The 24,589-nt window shown below is 30.5% G+C and overlaps 1 protein-coding gene across 2 annotated transcripts in view; it reads left to right on the forward strand.

Annotated features, from left to right (window-relative positions):
• Positions 1–2,164: 2,164 nt before the first annotated feature.
• Positions 2,165–24,589, forward strand: part of LOC129913448 (uncharacterized) — a 146,860-nt gene continuing 124,435 nt past the window's right edge. Inside the window, exons 1-3 of one of the 2 annotated variants that reach the window (XM_055992137.1) lie at positions 2,165–2,338; positions 2,411–2,460; positions 2,512–2,815. In XM_055992137.1, coding sequence (XP_055848112.1) covers positions 2,526–2,815 — 290 coding nt within the window. In that variant the 5' untranslated portion in view covers positions 2,165–2,338; positions 2,411–2,460; positions 2,512–2,525. Of the gene's footprint in view, positions 2,339–2,410; positions 2,816–24,589 lie in introns of both variants that reach the window. The other variant, XM_055992136.1, reaches the window with a different exon arrangement.

Raw genomic sequence — 24,589 nt, forward strand, 5'->3', positions numbered from 1 at the left:
TCTATCCGGGAGTTTTATTTTTAATTTTTGTTTTTATTTCTTTAAAAATTAATATGTATGTATTAACATTTTGTGTTAAGCTATCACTATAAATCTAAGAACATTTAATGTTAGTTAAGGAAAACTAAAATAGAAGAAATATGATAATTTTTGCTATAATTTGGAGGTTAATTTTCGATGAGCTATCAATTTTCTAGAAGTTATTTTGACCTTAAGGCTCAGGGCTTCAATTAATTTGCATACCTAATTGGTGACACTATTGGAAAACCTTCAATTTTGTAATCGTGAGAAAATAACGTACGCCACTGGATGCTTTCCGGAGGTGAAGAAAGCATTTCATAATAATCTATAGATATAAACAAAGTAATTATCCTCTTGAGACCTGAGCATGAACCAAAAGCAAATAGTGGTTTAAATGATTATAAGGGTGTAAATTGAAAAAAATTACAAACAAACAAATTTTTGGTTTTTTTTGGAAGTATTGAAAAAATAGGCTGCAATAAAATTATACAATTTTCAACTCTAAAATTGATAAAATACTAGTAAAATATGTTTCAAATAAAAATCAAAATGATTAAGCAATAAAAAACCACAAGAAAATCTTATTTTACAACAACCTACATATTTTATTTTGAATTTGAAATCTTGTTTTTTTTTTTTTTTTACAAAATTTTGAACTTTGAAGTTCAAATACTAAGCTTGCATAGATGATTAACGTCCATGTTATTGACAAATTCCAAAACATTTTTTTGTTTTTTATCAAAACATGTTTTGTGAATGCTTAATTTTAGAATACCTCTACCAATTGGCAATAAAACCGAAATTGTATTTAAGATTTTGTCTTCTAGATGTAGTCGAGTAAAATTATGCATAAAATTGGTAAAATCTCGGAATCCAGGAAAAGTCCCTGCTGGTTTCCCCGCTACCCGCATTTGAACTTTAGCAAAACGTCATTTTAATGTTACTATAGTTTTGCGTCTATTAAAGATATCGAGTTGATTTAAGATTCATTTTGTTGAAAAACATCTATATTTAATATTTGGTAAGTATAAGCCTCCTACATATAATAGCCAAGGTTCTGGAGCCAGTCAAAAACCATGAAAAATCAGCTAAATTACTAATTTTTCAAAAATTGTTTTTAATTCAGGGATAATTATATAATACGTAATTTTTTAATGTTTATTCAAAAATTATATACTATTCTTAAGCTTTAAAATGCCGTTTCAAACAAAAAGATATCTTCAATAGACGCAAAACTGTAGTAACATGAAAAATTAAATCATCATGGATTTGCTTCCTTACAGTCCATGAGAACATCCCTACAAAGTTTGAGCAAAATCTAAAATGAGACAGCAATTCTGATTAAACGCTCTCATACGGAATGACAGTAAATGGTCCTTAAAAATTGTTGTAATCGAGAGCGGTGAAAATTTTTTGTTTTAACTTTCTTATTTGACCTTTTAATAATGCAGCCCTTTACTCGTTTTACAGATTCTTCGACTTTCCCTGGATTCCGAAGTATAAATCTAATTTTACTCCACTAATGTCAAATTTCTCTATAATAGTGCCGAGTTTGTGAAAATTTGCAACTTCTAACATTCAATTAACATGTTTTGAGATTAAACATGTTTTGAAATTAGTCAATAATATTTGCGAAAGTAAAATGTTAAACTCCTACAAAAACCTTAAAAAGTTTTCGCACGCTACAAAAATCGTAAAAATACACGGTTTTTCAAAAATCATTTTTTTGCAACGGTAAATAAAAAAATAAATAATCGCGTACAAAGATTTTGTTGAGAAATGTATGGCTGACTTGATTTTTACGATTTTGGTCGTTGTCTTAAGTCCTGCAGTTTAATTGTGTGCAAAGTTTAGGGCGAAAGAAAATCAAAACAATTTACATTTAAAAAACAAAAATCTGCTTTTTTAGCCATTTATTTTTGTTAATATGTTTAATATGCTAATTAGACAACAACAAATCCGTTTGTATTTCAAGAGACTCCATTGTATTTACAAATATTCATCGATGAAAGTAATGTCACGCAAAATTTTTTGCACCTTAAATTCTACTTGCTTTTAAAAACACTTTGTTTTTGTAGTTTGTTTTTATGTCGGTAAAAATAAAAAAAATATTTGTTCGGAAAAAAATATTAATAATTTTCAATTTGAAGTGAAAATAATGTCTTTTATTTCCTTTAATAAAGTTAAAATAAAAAAAACTTGGCAACTATAATTTTGGTGGCTGAAGGAGAAAAATAAATTTATAAGGCTTTTGACTGGTCAAATTCAAGAAATGCATATACAATTTTTGTATTTCTTTATCTTTGTATATGTATATGTATGTAGTTTATAAGACACAATTATCGATTAATTACTAATTAATTATTACTTTTTTTTTATTTCATTGCAGGCAAGAAAAACAAGATATGACAGTTACCCATTTAAAACTCTAGTCTCCAAGTATCTTAAAACCATATATAATTAATAAAATGTACAACGATAAGCGTTTAGATAAATCACAAACAATGCCAGTACCACCGCCACCGACGGAAATCCTCCATCATAATCATCACCTCTCCCATCATCCTCACCATCATCCCCAACAGATCCTGCATCATCATCCACCTCCGCCTCAACCACCCCAACAGCAGCAGCAGCAACAACAGCAGCAACAACAACAACAGCAGCAGCCTCAACACCCACATCACCATCATCAGCATCTGCAACATCAGCACCAATTACAGCAGCAACAGCAACAATCACAATCGCAGTCACAGCAGCAACAACAACAACAGCAATCAGCAATGTTTACAAGGTGAGTGTTGTACCTGCTAAATGTATCTATTTCTATCCATTTCCATCACTATAAACTTAAAACGAAAAAAAAAAAAAAAAATAGTTCAACGCCTTCACTGACCAGGTGCATTAAAGTGCCACATTTTCCGTGATTTAATTAACTGAAACTTAAGAAAATCTATTTTTGTATCTTTAAATTCATCAACGAGTACCTATCTCTGTATCTATTGTGTTAAATATATTATGTGCAAACTGAATAGAACACGATTGCGCACTCAAATAGTGTGGCGAGTTGCACAGAAAATCCATCAATGGTTTGGGTTTTTTTTTTTGGTTTAATTACTGGTCAATTGTTTTTTTTTCGTTATTCGAATAAATTGTAAAAGGAGCGAGTTACTTTAAATTTTAGAGTGAATTGTTCTTGATGTTGTTTTTTGCGTTTGTTTTGTTTCATTCAAATCGATAATTCAAATCCAAAACATCGATTATCTTAACTTGGTTATCAGTGGCGGATTTTAGAGTCGAAGGCAATAGAAAATGTTGAGTAAAAATTAAAAGTTTTCAAAAAAGGTTGAATTTTGAAAAAAAAAAACAATTTATTTCATACCATTTTTGGATATTTTTCCTTACTTTAAAAATTTTGAAAAAAAAAATAAGTTCTAAAGTAATGATCATTTTATCATAAAAGCTTTTACCACTTTCCTAGAAGAAAAAAAAAATAAAAAAAAAAAATTTTTAATTTTATAATAACGGTGACCCTATTACTAGAAGCGAAACCCGGGACAGATAAAAAATTCTTTAAATTGGTTTGATTTTTCAAAAAAAAAAAAAAATCGAAATTTTTTAAAATGAGTTTTCATAACTTTTCCTTATATTTTTATATTAAGATTTCTTAAACGATTTTATAGAAATATTTTCGTTCAAATCATTTAAGTCGTTTACGAGGAAGTCGGAAACCAAGTAAAGGATTTTATAATAATTTATTATTGGTACTGATGATATCTTCTAAAAAAAATATTTTTTTCTTATCAAAATCGTCAGACTTGTTTTTTAACATTTTAATTTTATTTTATTTTTATTAGGGTAAGTTTAAGATTCGAAAAAAAATCGAATTCGAACTCGATAACAATCCATTTCGATACCTAATTAAAATTGCCAAAAAAAGTATTAACTACTGGAGCGATTTTCTTCAAGATTGATAAATAGTTTAAGGTGATTCCCTAGGGGCGAATTGAAAAAATAGAAAAAAATTTCTTTTTTTCAAAAACGGCTCTAACAGTTTTTATTAAAATCTTTGTTTGAATGCTTCGAATAAAACCCAGTTTAAAAAAAAATAATGTCCCACTTTGAAAATTTAATTTTTCAAAAAAAACTGAGTTTTTTATTTTTTTTAATGCAAAAATATTTTTTTTTTTTTTAATTTCATACGGTTTTCAGAGGGCAAAAGTTGAAAAAATTATTAGCAGCATAAGAGTGTTGGAAAAATTTAGCCTATATGGTAAGTGAAAGGGGAAAAATAAATTGCCCACAAACAAATTGGGGGAAAGGGGGTGGGTGGGCGAAAAATTGGGGTTGGTGTCAAAAATCGTGGTTTTTTACGATTTCTGTCAAAAGTAGACCTCCTATCGAAAAAAATCAAAAGCAAAAGTTGTAGATAGTAAAAGTGTCCACAATTTTTACTCAAACCATCTCAAACCAATTAAAAAATGCAATTTTTTTTTCTTATTTTTATCTTTTACAAAAATGATTGGATTTTAACAAAACTCGGTTAAAAATTACTTTATTATGTTTTTAATCTGTTTTAAATTTTTTTTGAGCAAAAAGTTAATTTTTGACGAATTTAATTAAAAAAAAAAGTTACCGAAAAAAGTTTTTGATTTTTGAAACAATTTGGAATGCAGTTATTTAGATTAAAACCCTTTATTTAAGATTATGTAGAAAAACTATTATTTTGTTTTAGAAAATGTTGCGAAAAATTGAAAAAAAAAAAACGATTTTTTAGATCGATTTTTCCGTAAATAACAGTAATATTGGCGAGAAATGCTTTTCCATAGAAACCAATTTATACATTTCTAATGGCCTTTGACTTTTTTAATTTCAATCTAGCATTAGAATATCTCTAACGTGCAAAGTTTTTGAGATATCGAATTTTGAACTTCGAAAAAACTATTTTTGTACAAGTTTTTCGAAAATTGCCTCTCCCTGCTTATCGGAGTGGAATAGACCCCCCCCCCCTCCCATACATTTTATTTATTTTCTCAATCCAACCTGGACGTTCTAGCTTTTTAGCACATTTGTCCTTAATCATCCTGTTAAGTACCTACCTGCCCATTTGTATCTTGTATGGCAAGTAAAAATTATATTTTTTAACCGTTATTAACTGTAGGTACCACCTACGATAAAATGGCTGTTTTATTTATAAATTTCTCCTTACGACTAATTTTTATTTTTCAATAAAATAATTACACAGAAGCGTTCAAGTAAAAATTTCAAAGATCAATGTTTTAATTTCTAAAAAAATATTTCAATTTTTTTTTTTGAAAAATCAATTTTTTGAAAATGGTTTGAATTTTTTCATTTAAATTTAGTTTTTAAGTTTTGATTAAAATTTTCTTTAAAATGGTACCTATACAAATTTCTTTTTGAAAAATGTTGGAAAATGTTAATTTATGTGTAAAAAATTATATTTTTACAAAACGGCTCTAACGATTTTCTATTTGATTTGAGGTTTTAATCAAAACCAACATTACGATGATGGAGAATTCCAAAAAAGTGGGTCTGTGCGTCTGTGCGTCTGTGCGTCTGTGCGTCCATCTGTACACATTTCCACAGCCTTAACGCGTGGATGGATTTTCTTCAAATTTGGTACAGATGATTTTTATGGAATTCTGAAAGTTGTTTTTTTTTTGTTTTTTTAGAACGTATACCTCCCATACAAAAAAATACGATATTGCGAATTTCTCGAAAACGGCTCTAACGATTTTGATTAAACTTTGTATACGTAATATTTAAAGCAATGGGAATAAAATTGCATTTTTTTTTTCAAAAAAGTCAAATACAAAAAAAAAATTTTTATATGAAAAAAATTTCTTTAAAATTTATTTTAGAGGCAGCCCGTAAAATCTACAAGTAAACTAACATAAAAGTGCTTTGAACTGCAAGAGCAAGTACGTGCGACCCCAGTCGTGCATTTTATTTACCCTACTTTTTCTACAAGTAATCAAATAGCATATCTACTAAGTTTTTTTTTTTTATTTTAAAATGTTAAGATTATTATATAAAAATTAAAAAATTATTGCCATATACTGTAGATAAACTTCACCAATTTACCAAACTATCAACTTCCAAACCCCATTTTCTTCAAAAACTTGGGATGTTAGCACTGGCCCATGCCCGTAATTATAAACAACTGTGTCAAAAAATCAGAATTTTTGGATTTAACCTCTAATTTTTACTTTGATAATAAAATAATTTGTACTTTTTATGACCAGCGGTAGCAATTGGTTTCAATATGTAAGATAGACCATGTTTCACTCAATACTTTATGAAAACGTTTATTCAAACTGATATACATATTATGTACTGTAAACTGCTTTTCTAAAAGTTATGATATGAAACTTATCTATTTAATGAGCGATATGTTTTCCAGTTGTTATCTAAAATTGTTTAAACAATATTAATCCAGCACTGACTTGTTGTATTATTGGTTTGTGTTTGGTGCTAAGTGAATTTATCGCATGTTGCGGGGGCCCGCGGTCACTGGCCATAAATGCAAATTTTAACCCACATTACGCGGCAACCAACAAGTCACACACAATAAACAAGTGGACATAAATTTATTGTATCTCTGACATAACTCGAGGTTTTACAATAATATTGTATATAATTGCCATTAAAGTAGTTACATGAGAGAATATCGATACAAAAAAAAAAAAAACTCCTTCACTAGCAATCATTCAGACCATAAATGGAAGTGTTAGAATGATTATATTGTTGTTGTTATTCTCTACCCAAAAAGAGAAATGAATAATTTTGCATCGTCATCGCAGATGAACCACGGGTGGTCATTGATGGGGTCCAGCCAATGATCATTTTCAATATACGATAGTGCACACAGTTCATATAACTATAATATCTACTTTGATCATTATAATAGCACCGCTCTGTTAGCGGTGACACATCGTAACGCTTAGCTGTCAGAGCCAATTTATCTGACAGATACAAATTATACTGAGGAATGAAAATTCGAGAAATTTTTTAGTGAAGCTTTTTTGTTTAACGAAAGGATTGATCACTCGGATGCGGCATCTATAAGATTATACTTGTTTGACTGGACTTAATGACCATTTGACGTGATTTGATAGTAAATTGATAGTTAAGTTTTGAATTTTGATAGATCTTAGATATAATCAGATCAAGTAAAGTATCTACACATAATTGGAATAATGATTTCATTAAATTGTGGCATTTGTGATCTTAGGGATATAATGAATTGGCATTTGGAAGCTTACAATACAAATTGAAAAAAAAAAAAACAACAACATAAAATGCTGGTAAAATCTTAAAGAATTCAAGCAGCAAATTCTTTCTCTTCACAGTTTCTTTTTTTTTCACAAATGTATGCAACTATACCATGATGACAGTGTTTGCAAAATCCTTCGAGGGCCCTATTGCGCCAACCACTTTGCATTTTGCAAATTTGCAAAACAATACTTTTCTGCAAAGTAAAAGTTCAAAGTGTTTCACCAAAAATTAAAAGTTCCCAACTTTGCACTATGCAATTTTTGATGTTTTTTTTGCAAAGGAAAAAGTGCGGGCGTTGCACCAACTAAAAATTGAGCTTTGCGCAATTTGAAAATTTTGCAAAGTAAAGCAGTTAATAGGTACAACTTCTTTTCGTTGTTAAAAAATGCTGAAATCTTCTTTTTTTTACTTAAAACAACGATATCTTTTGAAATTTTATTGTACTTTACTTTATCATTTAATTTTTTGGTTATACACTCACGTAACTATTACTATACTATTCATTTTCAAAAAGTAGTTCAAAGTGATTCATTTTAAATTATCATTTAATATACCCGAAATTTACACGAGAAATGGCCATCCGCAAATGAAATTTTGTCTTTGGATATTATTGCAAAACTTTGCAGAATTTGAAATGGAAAGTGCAAAGTTTTTTGTTTGGTGCAACGAAATCAAAGAATTCCTTGCAAATTGGCGAAACTTTGCTCTTTTTAGAAAAGTACTTTGTGCTTTGCAAATTTGTGGTTGGTGCAACAAAATTCGCAAAGGACGAATTTTTGTTTTACTTTTCAAAAAAATAATTTCCTCTTTGTAAATTGGAGTTTAGTGCAACAGAATTTGCATTTGGTGCAATAGAGCCCCGGTCTGTAAAAGTTCTGATTCTGACAGTATATTCCGATTGAAGTTTGTTTAAGACAAATTTGTTTAAAATTTCAAATCTTTGTTTTGATGGGTGATGGACATTCGTAAAGTTGAGCTAGAAATAAGGATGTAATCCAAGTCAATGGTCCAAGTTCCTTGAACATTGTGTGGTAATCGATTGCTTTATATGATGAAATTTCGTTCTGTTGTATAACAAAACGTTGATCAGCGTGAGCTTTGAGCCTTTGGTTGAGTCATCTTCCTCGTCACGTAGGACATAAGCAGAAAAGCAGCGAAATGTTTTTAAATTAGATTTTTTTTTTCGGCGAGATATTTATTAACATTTTTAAAGGTCTTTACTTGCCTTTTATCACAAAATCATAACTGTTTAGTTAATGATTTGCTTTTGAGTTCCTTTTTCAACCTGTCGACCAAGACAACCCTTTCTGCAGAACAATTTCTATACCTATGATCCCCTAACTCTGAATTATATAGTTTGAGTCGCGTAAGGTTCTTTTACCATGTCAAAGCTTAATGCAAGCTGAAATATGCATGATCAATACCATTTAGTATAAGTTCAAAGAGTTTTAATACCATTTTCAGAGGTAGCTTCGGCCATTTTATCCCAAAATTTGAGGCTAAGAACTGATACTTCTTTATGATTCCGTCACTAGCCAGTACTTCGCACCATCTTTCGGGCAATTGAACGATCGAAAAACAATGAAGCTTCTTTTGAGTCGATTCACGAATTTAACATCGTCAAAAGATTGGAAATCCGGCTTAGTCAGGCCTTTTGCCATTGATGGAATCAAATGATAAAGAAGTAATGTATTTGAGAGTACGGCGAGAGTGAGGTTTTTGAATTATATTTTGATTGTTAAGCTGCATAATAACTTTATCGTGTATCTCTTGATACTGTGGTTGTTTCTCCTTTAATGCTCTTCTTAGTTGGATCAATTGCGTTCGATAACGACTTTTTGTGGCGAAATTTCAGCAGCTCATAGTACAAATACACTACCCCAAGCTGGCTTCACCAAATGCAGAGCATAACTGTAACATAAAAATCACCGCTCATAAAGCGGTGAAATCAATCACGAAGATAACAAGTTCAAAAAGCCTCACCTGACAAATACACAAGTTCACTAATGTGGTGATGGGTTAATGTTAATGCTTATTTCATCCCATACTTACCGCTGCATCCATCTATCGAAAAAACGCGAGAAGCATAGTTGGGCACCTTATGTATTTTGAAAAGCGAGCACTTGTACAATTTTTTTTGAGTTTGGATTTTCAATTGTCCTCTACCGCGTATCAACTGGTGTCGCCAAAATACAAAAAAATCAATATCAGTTTAAGTGTTTGTAATTTGAGTAAGTACGAAGTACTTTACTTATATTCATTCAGACAATTTTTTCCGTGGATTATATTACATTATGTATGTAATTACATTTTTCATATTTGCAACAACAGTGCTTTATGTTCGTTAATTATTATGTTTAAGCTTACATAATTTTAATCAATTTCCTATGATTTATCTAGTATCGGAAGATGATTCGTTTTAAAAACAAATCAAAAAGTCGTGATAAGTAACTAGACATAAATTCAGAATAATGTTATATTTTAAACACTTTCGACTGTATGAGAAAATACAGAAAATGTACAGGTACACCTAAGGATTATTTATAATGTGTAACCCACCCATTTGAGCAAAAAAAAAAACACTTGTTTTACAAGAGTTATGTCTCACAAAATAGTATATTATGGAACTATGTTTAGGTAGTGAGTAAGCAAACGCAATAATTTGATAAGCAAAATAATCAATATTCCTTATACCTTGCAACACTTTGTCATACAGCTTAACTTACATACACTAGTCTCGATAAAAAAAAAAAAAAAACTTACAATTTAAGTCAAGCTTGCTCTGGGGCCCCGTGTTACAACTTGTGTGGGCTAAGCCTTTTATTAATGAATTAAGATAAACATTCTTTTATTAAGACCCCATCTAGTTATAGTAATAAATCATTCTATACCATTTCAGCACCGAATGATAGATAAGAAACCCGATGACAGTTTAAACAAATCGAGTTCGCTGCACAGCTCTTTCGTTTAATCTTTTTTCTCTCACATAAAAACAAAAAACAAAAAAAAAAAAATTATCTTGTTTCGTTGGTTGTTTTTCACATGATTTACTTTAATTTAATGTCACAAAATACTTTTAACCAACAATTCTACAATACTGCACCCACACATTCCATTATGTACCGTTCAATTAGACCGTCTTTCACTCTATGCGGTATAAATGACCGATGAATGACGACGCAAAAAAAAAATAAAAATCAACTAAAAATGCAAATGTTGTGCAAATCTGTTTCACTGATAAACCACACCGAGTATCAATTAAACATTATTTTTTTTTCTTATGTACCCCTCAAAGTCAAATTTAATTAAACCATATGCAATTGGCTATACCTACTCATTCTGATGTAGAAACTATAAAATCCAAGTCTTAAATTTCAAATAATTCAGAAGTTGACGCAAAAAGCAGCACTTTGGTTAGCCCTCTCAGGCATTTTGTCTGCAAAAACCAAGCACTAAATTCATTTACAAAATAAAACAAAAAAACAAAAAAAAAATATCTTTAGTGGGGAAATCTAGATAAGACTCAGAAAACACAATCAGATATTTAAGCGACTAGCACACATATCGTGGCAGGGGCAAGGATGAATACAAAAAAAATAAAAAAAAAAAATTAATGTACGCGAAGGTAAGGCAGCTCTTAGCTTAGCACTGCCGTCGTCGTTGTTATGGTAGTCGTCGTCGTTGTGTCAATGAGTGCTTGGTGAACCGAGAGAATAAGAAAAAGTGCTAACCCCGCTCGAGAACTATGCAGACAGCAGTCGCTTAGTCTCAGAATGTGCATATCGATGAAACTTTGACTCTTGGCATTGGCATATAGCACTCTATGGTAATGTGAATATTTGTTTTTGTATTGAACAAAAACAAAAAAAAAATGTTAGTAGTAGCAAATTCAGCAGGTCAAACAAATGGAACTGTGGTTTGGTGAAAAGATATAAATTTAAACAACTTTTGTAGGCATTAAAAAGTACTATAGTATAACTATTTTCATTTTAAAAAGTCGGATTTGTAATTTAAGTGACGAACTTATTTATCAATTTTTAAACCAGGTTTTTAGTCTAAGAATGCCTTTCTATTTTCAAAAAAATCTGAGGTTGCATAATTACTTTAAGAGGTCATAATTTCACTTGTTTACAGCCAAAATGGACACCCAATCCCACTATTTTTTTCTTACATACTTTGACCTCAGGAACTTGAAAATCACTTTCAAAAAAAAATTAAGATGACATACTTAGCATGTCAAAGGAAAATGGTTCAAAAGGACCGAAAACAATTTTATCCGTATTAATTTTTTTTAGACCATTATGTTAAAAGATAATGTATTTTCTTTTCTCTTTTACATGTTCAATATCTATAAATGCTCAAAGTATAAAAATAGACTATTTAGTAAAAACATCAAAAATCTCGTTTTTTCTTTTTTTGAATAGTTTTTATTAAGTTTCTTACAATATATTAATTTTAAAATTGTTTAAAAGGATACATATCGATAGAAAATTGAATTATCTACAAAAATTTGCTTAATAAAAATATTCGAATTCGGCTTGCTTTTCAAGTTATAGACAAAAACTCAAAAAGTAACAAAAAACAGTCGAAGATTTAGAGGCAGCTCAAATTCTAAAATGGTTGTTTGTGTTTGTTTGAGTAAGTGCCTTAGTTGACGTTGAGGTTTGGGATTTTCAGGATTTTAGTCCAATTCAGAATTCTTAAAATAACTTGTTTGTTGTTTTGACGTCGAATTACATCACCGTTAAATTTTGCAGAGCTTCTTATGTAATCACGTCGTATTTTATTGTCTTGAGTATATTACTATTTTTCAAAAATAATATTTTTCTCAAAGATATTGGAAATACTAGTTTTTTATATCTCAATATCTTAGTGGTCAACATAACTAATGGTTTATTTAAGCAAATTCCAGTTTGTGCTTCTGATTTGTATTAAAAAAGGAACATATTATTAAAAAATATATATTTCGGATCATTGAAAATTAGTTTTTGAGACTTTTACGTTCTGCATTTCACTTTTTGAGCATTCACTTGCGTTGCCGATAGTGAAATTAGGTGTTCTACATTTTTTTTGCTCATTTAGATTTTCTGATCGAATTCAATTCGCTTTGTTTCTGCTGGTGAACTTGGTATCTTTTTCAATGAATCTCCAATTTTTGGACAAAATATCATCAAAACTTATATTTTTATTGGTTTTGTAATGTTTATTTGTTGTTAATTTAATACAAAATACATAAAACACATGAAGCATGAAATATCATGCCTCTGTGTTTGCAACCTCATTCGCTTTACCCTTTATCTAATTCATTTATCTTTGAAAATTTGCAATAATATCGCCCATGTTCTGCATTTCACTTACATATTTCTATATGTCTCGCAAAATGTGACTTCTTATTTTTTCTTTTAAATTCTGCTTTTTTCCAATAAAGTTGCCAATAAAATTGCATCCATGTTTAAAGTAGCAAACTTTAACTTTAGAAACAAAATAAAAATGGATGATCCTTCAGTTTTGACAGCTCGAAGCATTTTCGAAGTTTTCGAAATCGATCGAAGATCAATTTCACGTGAAATTGAAAAGTGATGTCAATTCACTTTCGGTTGAATTGCGGAAATGTGGGCATTTATACCGAAAAAAGTGATGAGTATAGCTCAAAAATTAGACGTGATAGGAATAAATCTGTAAACAGTTTTCAATTCAGAAAATGAAAAAGTTCGAACGAAAAAGTGTTTATTTTTTTGTTAAAGATTACTAAACACCTTGCTGTTTGTGTAAAATGTTTGGGATACAAGAACTTGGAAAAATAGCTACTTTTAATGTGAAAGGAGACAGTAGTACGAAGTTGTCGGGAGCAGTAAAATGCTACTATACGACTTTCAGTACCGCAGCACAGCGCTTTTCTCTCGATCAAAGATGAATAAAAAAAGAGACAAATTAGTAGTACATTTACCTTATCAAAAATGTTTGAAACATTTTTCAGCCCCCCCCCCCCAAATTTTTTTCTGGATACGCCACTGGTACTACACATTTAAAATTTTAAAGTATGACGACTCGAAAGATTTTGATTTTTTCTTTTCAGTATAAAATTATTTTTTGTAAATTTTTTTTTTTTAAATATACTTTGTAGAAGTACCTACATCTGGACATCTGGAGTTATCCAAAAAAGTTGTTCCAGTGTTTGTTGCTTATTTATTCAGTTTTCAAATGCCTGTTGTTCTGTCCAAATTGATCGTTTATTACTCAAGATATAGCCCGAACACTAAGTATGCTGGGAAAAACAACGACAAAAAACTTTGAAAAATCATATCTCGAAAACCTATCCATAAACATTTTTTTAGATTAGATTTTCGAGTTTTCTGGGCTCAAATCTAAACGAAAAGTATAAGCGCCACTAGGTGTCCAAAAAATTATTATTTTTTTTGCAAACTATTGTTTCCAGCTGTTCTAAATTTTAAATTGTCTTTTTAAAAACTCTTTTTCAATGAATCTTAAAACAAAAGAAAAACACTTTTAAAATAGATTTTCCATTGACTTCAACTTATTCATACTAACAAACTGACTATAGCTGACAAACATTTGATTGAAATAAAATTAAATTCCACCTCTCCAGTCTCAGTGCCCAATCAATGTTTACCATAACTGGATAAATGAAGCAATTCCAAATGAAAGAAAAAAAATAAATCAATCCATGACGACCGTTTCATTGGGGACCCCCAACTGTTCCCCATGTAGTCATTGTCTTCACTATAATCATTGTTCTTCGTCAACAAAATCGACTGCTCTTGAAATGTGTCTTGTGTGTTTGATTCAACTTTAGCTACAATTTCAAAGACTCAGTCTTTTTTTTTTTTTTCTAGTCATTGTATTGAGATGATGATGGTCTTTGGTTTGACTATTGTTGAACTTTTTGAAGGACGACGACACACAACATGCAAGGAAAAATAAAATAAAAACAAAAACAATAAAAGAAGTATCATCCATCAGAAGAAATTGGCACTGATGATTTGGGATATCCGTGCGAATGACATTTGGAACCCATTTACTGTCATGTGTCAGTGGAAGTGGAGTGTGTCTGCATTTGGAAAGAGAGTAATCAATAATTGCAAATTGTAAATTGGTTCATTTTAATGCAGTGGAAAAGTCATTGAATAAATAGTTTAGAATTTTCAACTATCAACAATTTTTAAGTTCATTAAACTCGGCAGAGATTTTGTATTCTGAAAAAACATTAATCAACAAGTTTGATTGATTAAGAGCTTATGATCGAATTCGATATATTTTTTTTCAATTGAATTATCTGTTATCTCTTTCTGTCTAAAAAATAAATATATATATTCAATTCCCTATTCATCAATCAATCTTGATAAAAATGAGACATAAACACGGAGTTGCTCTGGCTACTCTCATGTGAGATTTAGTTTTTTAAACTGATTTAATTCAATAACTGAAATCCGATTAGGTACACATGGTAAAAAGTTTTTTTTTTTTTTAATCTAGATTGTTTTCTGAACGAAACAGTAGTCATTTAATTATTGTGTTTGAGGTGCAGTATTAATTTATAATTGTAACTACACTAGCCCAAAAAATTAAGGGAACAAAAAAAAAATCGTCATTTTTTTTAGTGATTTTCGATAGGCTGTATCTCAGTAAAAAATGATCGCATCATGACAAAATAAAAAGCATGTGAAAGCTCTCTTCTTCTAGTTTTGTAAATGTTAAAATATTTTCTTTCTAACGGTAAAATAGCTAAACTGTTGGAAATGTTCAAAAACCAACATTTTCCAATTTTTTTTCGTTTTTACTGTTCTCCTAAGAAAGTGGGAAAATTTTTTCTGATAAAATGATTATTATTTTTAGAAAGGCTATTTATTTGGCTTTAAGATTCATTTTGTTTCAAACTTCTACGATTTTTTTTAGACTGCAATATCAGTCATCAAACCAAAAACCATACTTTTAACTTTGACTATCAATATCTCAATAACGGATCATTGTACAAAATATTCCAGGACTCATTTAAAAACATCAACCAAGGAAAAATTAAAAGTTTAAAAAAAAAATTAAATTTTGAAAAAAAGCTTTTTATACCATTTTTGGATACTTTTCCTAATTTTGAAAATTTTTTGTTTTTCCTTGGCTTTTCTTAAATTTAAACGATATTTATCAATAAAATGTTCAAATAAACTCAAAAGAATTTGATTTTGCTCATAAAAAAGTTATAAGAAGTATAAGTCATTTAGACCTGCAGAAATATGGTGTTTTATTTCATCTCAAAAGTTCAAACCCTCACAACAGAAAAACTGCTTGATGAATAAATCTGAAACTTTGCATACTAATTCCAGGTATATTGAGCTTCAATAATTAAGCCTCAGTTTAATCTTATCACCCATAGAAATAAAATAGCGGTACATTTTCTAAAAAACCGTAAAAATGCCTATTTTGATAGCTTTTCTAAATAAATCTCAAAAATAAGAAACCATTTTGTTTAACAAAGCAAACTTAATTTCTTTGTAGAGAATTGAATGATGTTTTTAAATGAGTCCTTGAATATTTTGTACAATGATCCGTTGTTGAGATATTGATAGTCAAAGTTAAAAGTATGGTTTTTGGTTTGATGACTGATATTGCAGTCTAAAAAAAATCGTAGAAGTTTGAAACAAAATGAATCTTAAAGCCAAATAAATAACCTTTCTAAAAATAATAATCATTTTATCAGAAAAAATGTTCCCACTTTCTTAGGAGTAAAGTAAAAACAAAAAAAAATTGGAAAATTTTGGTTTTTGAACAGTTCAAACAATTTAGCTATTTTACCGTTAGAAAGAAAATATTTAAAAATTTAATCCTAAAACTAGAAGAATAGAGCTTTCACATGCTTCTTATTTTGTCATGATGCGATCATTTTTAACTGAGATACAGCCTTTCGAAAATCACTAAAAAAATCACGATTTTTTTTTGTTCCCTTAATTTTTTGGGCTAGTGTATATTGGATGTGCACAGAGAGATGTTGATATCTATCCCGTGAAGTCTTTTGCTTCTTTTGGTTTTCAAGGGCACATGAGAAAGGTTTTAAATCGGTATTTAGAGTTTTCAGCGTCTAAGTTACCCAAGTAAGGCATTTTAAGTAGAGATGCCGCGAACATTCGGCCACTATTCGGTATTCGGCCTATTTTTCTGGTATTCGGTATTCGAATACCGAATACCAAATGGAGAAGAAAAAAGACATAAATTATTATACCAAAATGTGTGTTTTATTAAAAAATTGTAATTTTAGTACTTATAATCTATGAAAGGCAAGTTGTGGTGAATAAAAACTATTTGTTCCGCATTTTTTGTGTACTAAACGCTTTCGTTTATCTTTGTAGACTATTCCTGCTTCGAAAAATAGTCTTTTACTGTAAACACTTGTCCCAGGAGAGGAAAGGTAGACTTTAGCAAATGTTGTCAAAATTGGAAATTTTGTGGTGTGTGCTGACCACCACTTGTATGGGTCCGCTGTTCGATCTTGCCGAATAGACAGTGTCTACCTTTGCAATAGTAGGTAGTGTGTTCAGTCATTTATCTTAAAAGTAGTTCAGTTATTCATCGTTTCAACATTGTATATATATTTCTATAGTACTATCAATCCATGAAAATACTTTAGCGACATCTTTTGGTAGATCTGCACTTCAATTTTCTGCATAAGGTTCAAACATAAAATAAACTAGCGATCCCACCGGTGCGTGGCCACGCAAAATAGAAAATTCTACTTCATGAGAGTACTATAAGAATATATATACAATGGTTTCAATACGATGTTGTTGGGAATTCTTTAAGCCACATCTATTCTTGAGACAAAGTATAAAATTTTTGAAATTACCAACGTTTTTTTCTGAGTGTCCTTGGCCGAATATTCGGCGGCCCAATATTCGGTATTCGGCCGAGGAGCGTGGCCGAATATTCGGTATTCGGCCAAATCAATGTTCGAGGCATCTCTAATTTTAAGGCATACTAAAAACCTCTATCCTAAGTTAGCTGCTTTCAGTTTTGCACTACAAATTATTGAATGTGATTTCATTTTCCATTTCACTTGCGTGCGCCATCTTATACGAGGTCTTTTTCTGCTGTGCCGTCCTTCTGAATTGGATTTAAAAACTTTTCGAGCACTTCGCCAATAACAAATTTTATCCTCTCAGTCATCTTTAGTGCAGGCCCATAGCCAGAGTTTAATTTAAGGTAGGGCAACGGTTTTATCAGGTAGGGCATTGGTAATCGTAAAAGTAAAAGTGTAAAAGTGCTATACTTTTATTATTTTTCTACTACAACTATACAAATAGACAAATTTTGCACCATTGTATTGTTTTATACATACCTACAGGGTGTCCCAAAAGTCAACGTCGAAACGACAACGGTAGATAGAGTAGGTGATGAAAGTTATCAGAAAAATAATTTTAAAAAATCGCAGCCAAATATTTTGTCAATCGAAAAAATGGTCACCCTGTGACTGTTTTTCATGTGCCGTAACTACAAATCTTAATTTTTCTCATTTTTTTCATTTGTTACGGCCAATTGTAAAAACGTGGTTCAGCCTCGGATCAGGAATTCGGCGGTTCAAGGATGGATTTAGCTATTTCAACCTTTAGCTAAAAATCAACTTTACCATCGAATTCAGAAGATAAAAGTTGCCACGGATTAAATATTTGTACAATTGGCCCTTAGACTTTGCGTAGAATTCTTTCTGAATAATTTCTAGATTCTGATTCTTTTCTACTTGGCTAACTTTCCGAATAGCATTCTTTTTGCTTTGCTGGGTGTTTATGTTCATGTTGCGGATCTAAAAGTTTGAGCTATTGTTTTGAAATGTATCTCTCTGAGCATTGCACGCAAATGCAGCTGATCATTAGCCCTGACCCCTGAGTATCCGTCAGTACCTGTACATTTTTGTTCATATAAACGTTTTCATGCATACTTTATCGATGTCACACGACTGAACTCTACAACAACAGTTGAAGAACTTCGTCGATGTTTCTTTTGACTTCAACAAATTTACTTTTACTATTGTTAGTTTTTTGATATCTACATAGAAAATTTTTAACTTTATTAGCGGTAGTGGTGAAATGGACTTCCTTAAAAGTATTCGTTTTTCCGTTCTTCTTAACGGGTGATTTAAAGCCTGAACTATGTACATAGAAACACAAAGTGAAAAAAAAGTACAAAAAAGTTTGAATTTTTCAAATATGTATAATTTTAATTTTTATCTGTCTTTTTTTACTTTTTATACTTTGTTTGCTTTTATGTTTCGATGTAGTTTTAGCCTTAGAAGTCTTGGATATTCTTTGTCCACAATAAATTCCTGATTTTATAATGGTATTAAGGGTCTTGTAGTATTTTAACGAAAAATACTATGCAACTCGATATTCCATTCTTGTCATTTTCATTATAACTTTTAACATTAGTGATGTACTTCTGTCTGTGTGACAGGCTTTGCTATATAAGTCGTATTAATGTTATGGTTCGAAAAACCTTCGGAATTAAACCGATTTTATTCCATATTGCAATTCCGATATTACTTATTTTATTCGATTTTCTTAAAAAAAAAAAAAATTATTTAAAGCAAGTTGCATAACTTTCTTAAGCACAATATCAACTCAAACAGAGTTATAACCAATCTAAAACAGTAATACCTACATATTTATGCATGGTATTAGTTAAAGTAGTTCTCAAGGGCACATAACATATAGTCTCTTGTGTTGCACAAGATAGATTCTTGGAATTCTCTTAAATTTTGTAGATACACACAAGAAGCAATGAATTTATTAAGAAGCCTAAAGTAACCGATTTAATGTTTGTTTAGATTTTGAGATGACTACGAGAAAAATACATAATTTCTACTGCCTTGCCTGCCTGAAAGATTCATATTCAATCTCTACATCATTCCACTGACAGGTATACAGAGGTTCTTATGCTCTTACTCGAATGCATCTTATGAAAATTTTCAAGTCTTAACAACATTGGCACAGCGAGGCATGTGCTGTATTCATTTAGGTGTAAATTATTTTTGTAAATGTAACACACGGGAGAATTTTTAAGGTTAACTGGACGAAATACCTCTAAAAAAAAAAATTAACCAAATACCAAGACGATGCGGATGGTAGATGTGGAAAAGGTACCTTTATGATCAATCTTTGAAGAGTTGGTAGAAGAACGTTTACAACTGCTACTGCCACAGCAGCACAATTTATTTGTTTGCACTGGATGACATTAATTCGATACATTTTTTTTTTATTTATTATTATTTTTCTGTTTATATTTTGACAGAAAATTAGATCAGTAAATAGAAAATACAGTTAAATCTGTAAGATGTTGTTGGTTATAGCAATTGGAAGAAGTTTTCGAAAATAAAAAAAATCAATTTTTAGGGCGGGTGTGTGAGTATGAGTATAGTAGTAATACATATCTATTTATGAACTGCACATAACCAAACAATATTTTGTTTGATTTTTAAGATGTTACTTCCTGAAAGTTTAACCTGGTAGTTGAAATAGTTTATTTAGCTTCTGCTGTTAGTCATGACGGTGTTAATAAGTTCAATGATATGCAAATGTATTTATGAGTTTTGAATTAAATGGAATGAAATGCACCTACAAGTCCAAATCAACCATAGGTACTAAGTGCTAAAAGACTTTTACAAGTTATGTTATGTTGGTAGATTTTATTAATTCAAGCGCGTTGGTTTATTTAGTTCAAATAAGGTTTGATGGTAAAATTGTTTAGATTTTTGATCAGAATTCAGAGTATCAGAATTGATAAGATTTATTAATCAGAATAATTAATTAATAATGTGGAACTGACCACTTTCTTATAACTTTTAGTTTGGTTGAGTAAGGAATTATTTCGATCTAAATGAACAGCAAACCATTTTAAAAAAGCAAACAAAAATTGATATGGTTTCAGTACAGTTATTTGTTGACACACTACTATTCAAGAGCCATAGAGTTTAACCGTAACGTTCAGCCTCAATATTAAAAAGCATAACTTCGATTTAACTTGCGATATAGATTATATAGGTAAGGCAAGTTTAGAACTCGGAAAAAAAATAATAACTTCTGTATGTTATCCTAGGGATTCGGCTATCGCGATAATTTTTAATTGATTAACAAAATCGACGATTTATGGAGGAAAAATTGTCGGTTTTGGACTATCAACTATCGACTATCGCGATAGCCGATTTTACCCCTTTATCTATCTTCAAAGCCTCAACCCAGTGGCGATATACTAACGATATACAATATCAAAATACAATTTGAGTAGTTAAGCCAAGCTGCGTTTGACCATTGAATAATTACAAATAGAAGTGACACCGCAGATTACTCATGCGACCACAACGTACAGGAAGATAGATGAACTACATGTTTGCGCCTCAACTATCATGTATTTTCGAGTTGAGTCTTAACTAATAATTTTTTTTAAACCTTCATAAAAAAAATTAATACCTAATTTTATTATTATACATTTCAAAGAGCTTATATTGATATGAGTTTTCGTATATTGAAAAGTCATATTAGTCTAGAGAACAAGGACGATGCCTTTTACTCCTACTGGCCTAGGTTCGAATACCGGTAAAAATTGGATTTGTTTTTTTTTTGTGGAGATTTTTTTTTGACAAATTTAATTAATTTTTATTCTAGTAATGTAAAATAAAAAAAAATCTCAATTTCTTGTCAGATTCGGACATAGGCAGGTAAACTTACCATACATTCACCTTATCCTCTAGGCTATCTCCACTTTTTGAAATAGGTAAACTTTTATCTATATGTATAAGCGGTTTAGGATTTGATTTTGGGTTGCTGGATTTGCTTTTGGATTGTTGGATTTGCTTTTTTAATTCAACGCACGATACTAGCGCCGACAATTTTACAGCGGAAGTTTCCCTGGGTGTCCACTTCTATTTGTAATTATTCAATGGTTTGACTATTTAATGATCAATTTAATTAGAGGGAAATAATGGGTCACTGTGGTCCGCAGTTAGTTTAGGCCTTAAACTACTGGAGCGATATTATTTAAACATCATCGTGGTTATGAGTTTTGTGAGATTCCATAGATTCGAAATTGAAATTTTATTTTTAGTTACCAAAATTAATGGTATCTGTTGTACCAAAGTGAAAAATTAGACTTTTTTTTTCCAAAAATTCAAAAACTAAAAATTAGTAAATTTTTCTAAAAGTATTTTTTTTAAATATGCTCATTAAATTTATTGAAACTTTGTTATTTTATGAGTCTTTTAATTGTTTCTTTAGAATTTAGTTTTTAGTTTGAAAAATGTTTGAAATTTGTATGAACAAAAAATTATTTTTTTTAAACGGCTCTAACGATACTGAATTTTCTGAAATTTCTCCGCTATACTGGAATTCAAATGGCATATTTTGTTTAGAGATCAAAACCTTTTAAAACGATGTTTTCACAATAAAAAAATTTTACGATTTTTCAATTTTTTTAATGATTACAATAAACTGAGTGCTCACATAAAGAGCTTTTACATAATAAGTAACTGTTAGTATAAGAATAAATAATACGTGAAACCAAGTCATGCATTTTAGATCGGTTGTTATGAACTTTTGAAGTCTGGACGTTTTGATATTAAGGTATTATTTTTTGTCCTTTTTACTGGGGCTTTTCCAAAAGTTTTTTTGTTGTAAATTATAAGATTTTTAATTTGTACGTTATTGGTTTGGGTGATGGTAAGAGTTTTAAAAGTAAAAACATGCAACGAGGATATAGGAAAGCAAAAATACTTTTTGTGACTTCACGAAATGCATATGGGACCGCGAAAAATATTTCACTTTAGTCTGTTATCGGATCACCGGATGTATCGGATTACCTATTTGTTAATGTTCAAAGTTAATATTTTGTCCATTTACTCCCTGTTTTTGATGACTAGGCATCAATAAAAATAATGCTAAGAATATGCTCCCAGTCATTCTTCAAAGATGCAAATAATTAAGCCGCTTGTGTGCTCAATCGGGTTCAAGTCGGATGATTGTGAATTGTGATGGCTATTCATATACCATTATTTTACGAGCCTTGAAAAATGTTTTGGGATCACTCACTATCTTGCTGGAAGATCTAACGGAAAAGCATTTCTTCTTTTTTGCATTTACTTTTTTAGCTGAATGCATAGTAGCTCAAAAATCTTCTGTCACTAATGAAATTTATACCTGTTCTATAAACTTTAAACAATTTCCTCACAACTTTAGCACTGATCCCCTGGAGAGTTTTTTTTTTTTTTTTTAAATTTGTTAACATGTAATATTAACCCACTATTCTCGCATTTTCTATGATCGTACCTACTTAATCCCATGTCTGATTTATATAAATATCTTGATTTTGTTTTTTTTTTTTTAAGATTTCTTATCTTATTGTATCCTATACTACCTATGTTTATCAAGAAAAACGCATGATTAAAAAAGGAATTCCAAAAAGTATTCATCTCATAAATGTCTTCTGCTTGTACCATTATGCCTTTATTATTTATCTTAGATTCAAAAAAATATTCCATAATGTTCCTGTACGCAACTTTTTTACTATCTCTCCATTTCCAATCAAAGTTCCATTGCAACACACTTAACAATTCCAATTGTTCGTGTTTATACCTTAGAAAAAAAAAAAAAAAAACAAACAAACCCGAGCAGCAGAACGTTAACGCAATTTCGAATCAATTTACCTCAACATACCTTATACCTACTCGCTTGAAAGGTGTCTGCGGTGCTCCAAGCCAAACATCACTAAGCCATGTCCACATACATGTTGAACAAATCGCCGGTGCAAATTGTAACACGGAATCAATTTCTGCGCAGTGGTCGGGTCGGGTATAGGCATTATACACTATACACACCACAACGCGTTGTCCAGGCAATTTAATTTCTATTCAATTATCGGCCAAACCGACCGCACAACACCAGGTGACAGATATGTCATATTAAAATACCGCAGATAAATTGGATTCCATTTTGTTTTTGTTGCCTACGACGACGACGAAGACTGCAACTGCGACTGGGTGCTGGTAGTAGCTGTCACTGCCAGTTTGCCATATATTTCCTTATACACTTATATTATATGTCATCAAAGCGACCACGATGACGCACCTTTCTGTATGTTTATTAGGTATTGTATGTGGATAAATTCAAGTTTTGTGTTTAACTAATTAAAATAACACACAAATTTGGTGGATTGATTGAAGAAAATTGTATAATGTAGGTCATCCAATTGAGCGGAAAACTTCAAAAGTACTTTTTAAAAAAAAACTTTGAATTGCTTACAACTGTCATCGCGTTGTTTTGGAGATTTTTCGTTGCATTGCATTGAAATTATTTTGATTTGTTATTTTGAATGGAAAACCTAAAAACAACAACCTAAAACGGACGGGCAGCAAAGCATCTATATTACCCAACGACCGACAACTATACGACAACAACGACGACAACAGGTACCACAGATAGACACAAAATTCCTTTGATATTGTGCCGCCATCTGTCTGTGAATGACGTAAGCAAGCAATTGATTATCAAGCCGATTTTGATCTATTAAATGAAATTACTACAACTAGAGTGAGAAGAAAAGATGCCTTTAACCAGAACGAGACAACCTATATAAATGTGTATATATTTTATGAACGAAGTAAATTGATTAATGTAAGCACCGTGTCGTTTTTTGTGGCATATATAGTAACATGGAATGAGGAAAGAATGTATTGGTAACAGCGCGCAATATTTGCAAGAGATGAGCTATATGGATTTTGCAATGTCAGTAATCGTGAGCATTCATCATTATGGAGATAGATTGCGGCGATCGATGCGACGCATGTACCATATATATATAAAGCATTCATCTTAAGGATATTTGAATGGAATTTGATGTGCAAAATAACGACATTTGTATGGATTTCTTAAAAATCAAATAGAAACGATGTGATTGTGTCATGTAACGAAGCGCTACAATTCTTTTACCAATTAATTCTGATCAAATATTTCATGACTCATTAGTTAGTCACAATATTGGCCGTAAATTATTTAAACACGAAAATTGGAGTTTTAAATGGTGTATTGTAAAGAAGATTGATGAAGGCGCCTATGGAATGCAAAGAAGAGCAATGAAGTTGCGAAGAGCTAGAAGAAACTTTTACTTAGCAGCATAGACATGATAATTATTATTGTTGTATCAATTTATCAATTGCAGTTGTCATATTTCACACTAGCTAGAGTTGTTTTAAAAAAAATGTCAAAAAAATACAACAAGTTTAACA

The sequence above is a fragment of the Episyrphus balteatus genome, chromosome 3 (genome assembly GCF_945859705.1).
Source record: "Episyrphus balteatus chromosome 3, idEpiBalt1.1, whole genome shotgun sequence".
NCBI classification, from domain to species: Eukaryota; Metazoa; Arthropoda; class Insecta; order Diptera; family Syrphidae; genus Episyrphus; species Episyrphus balteatus.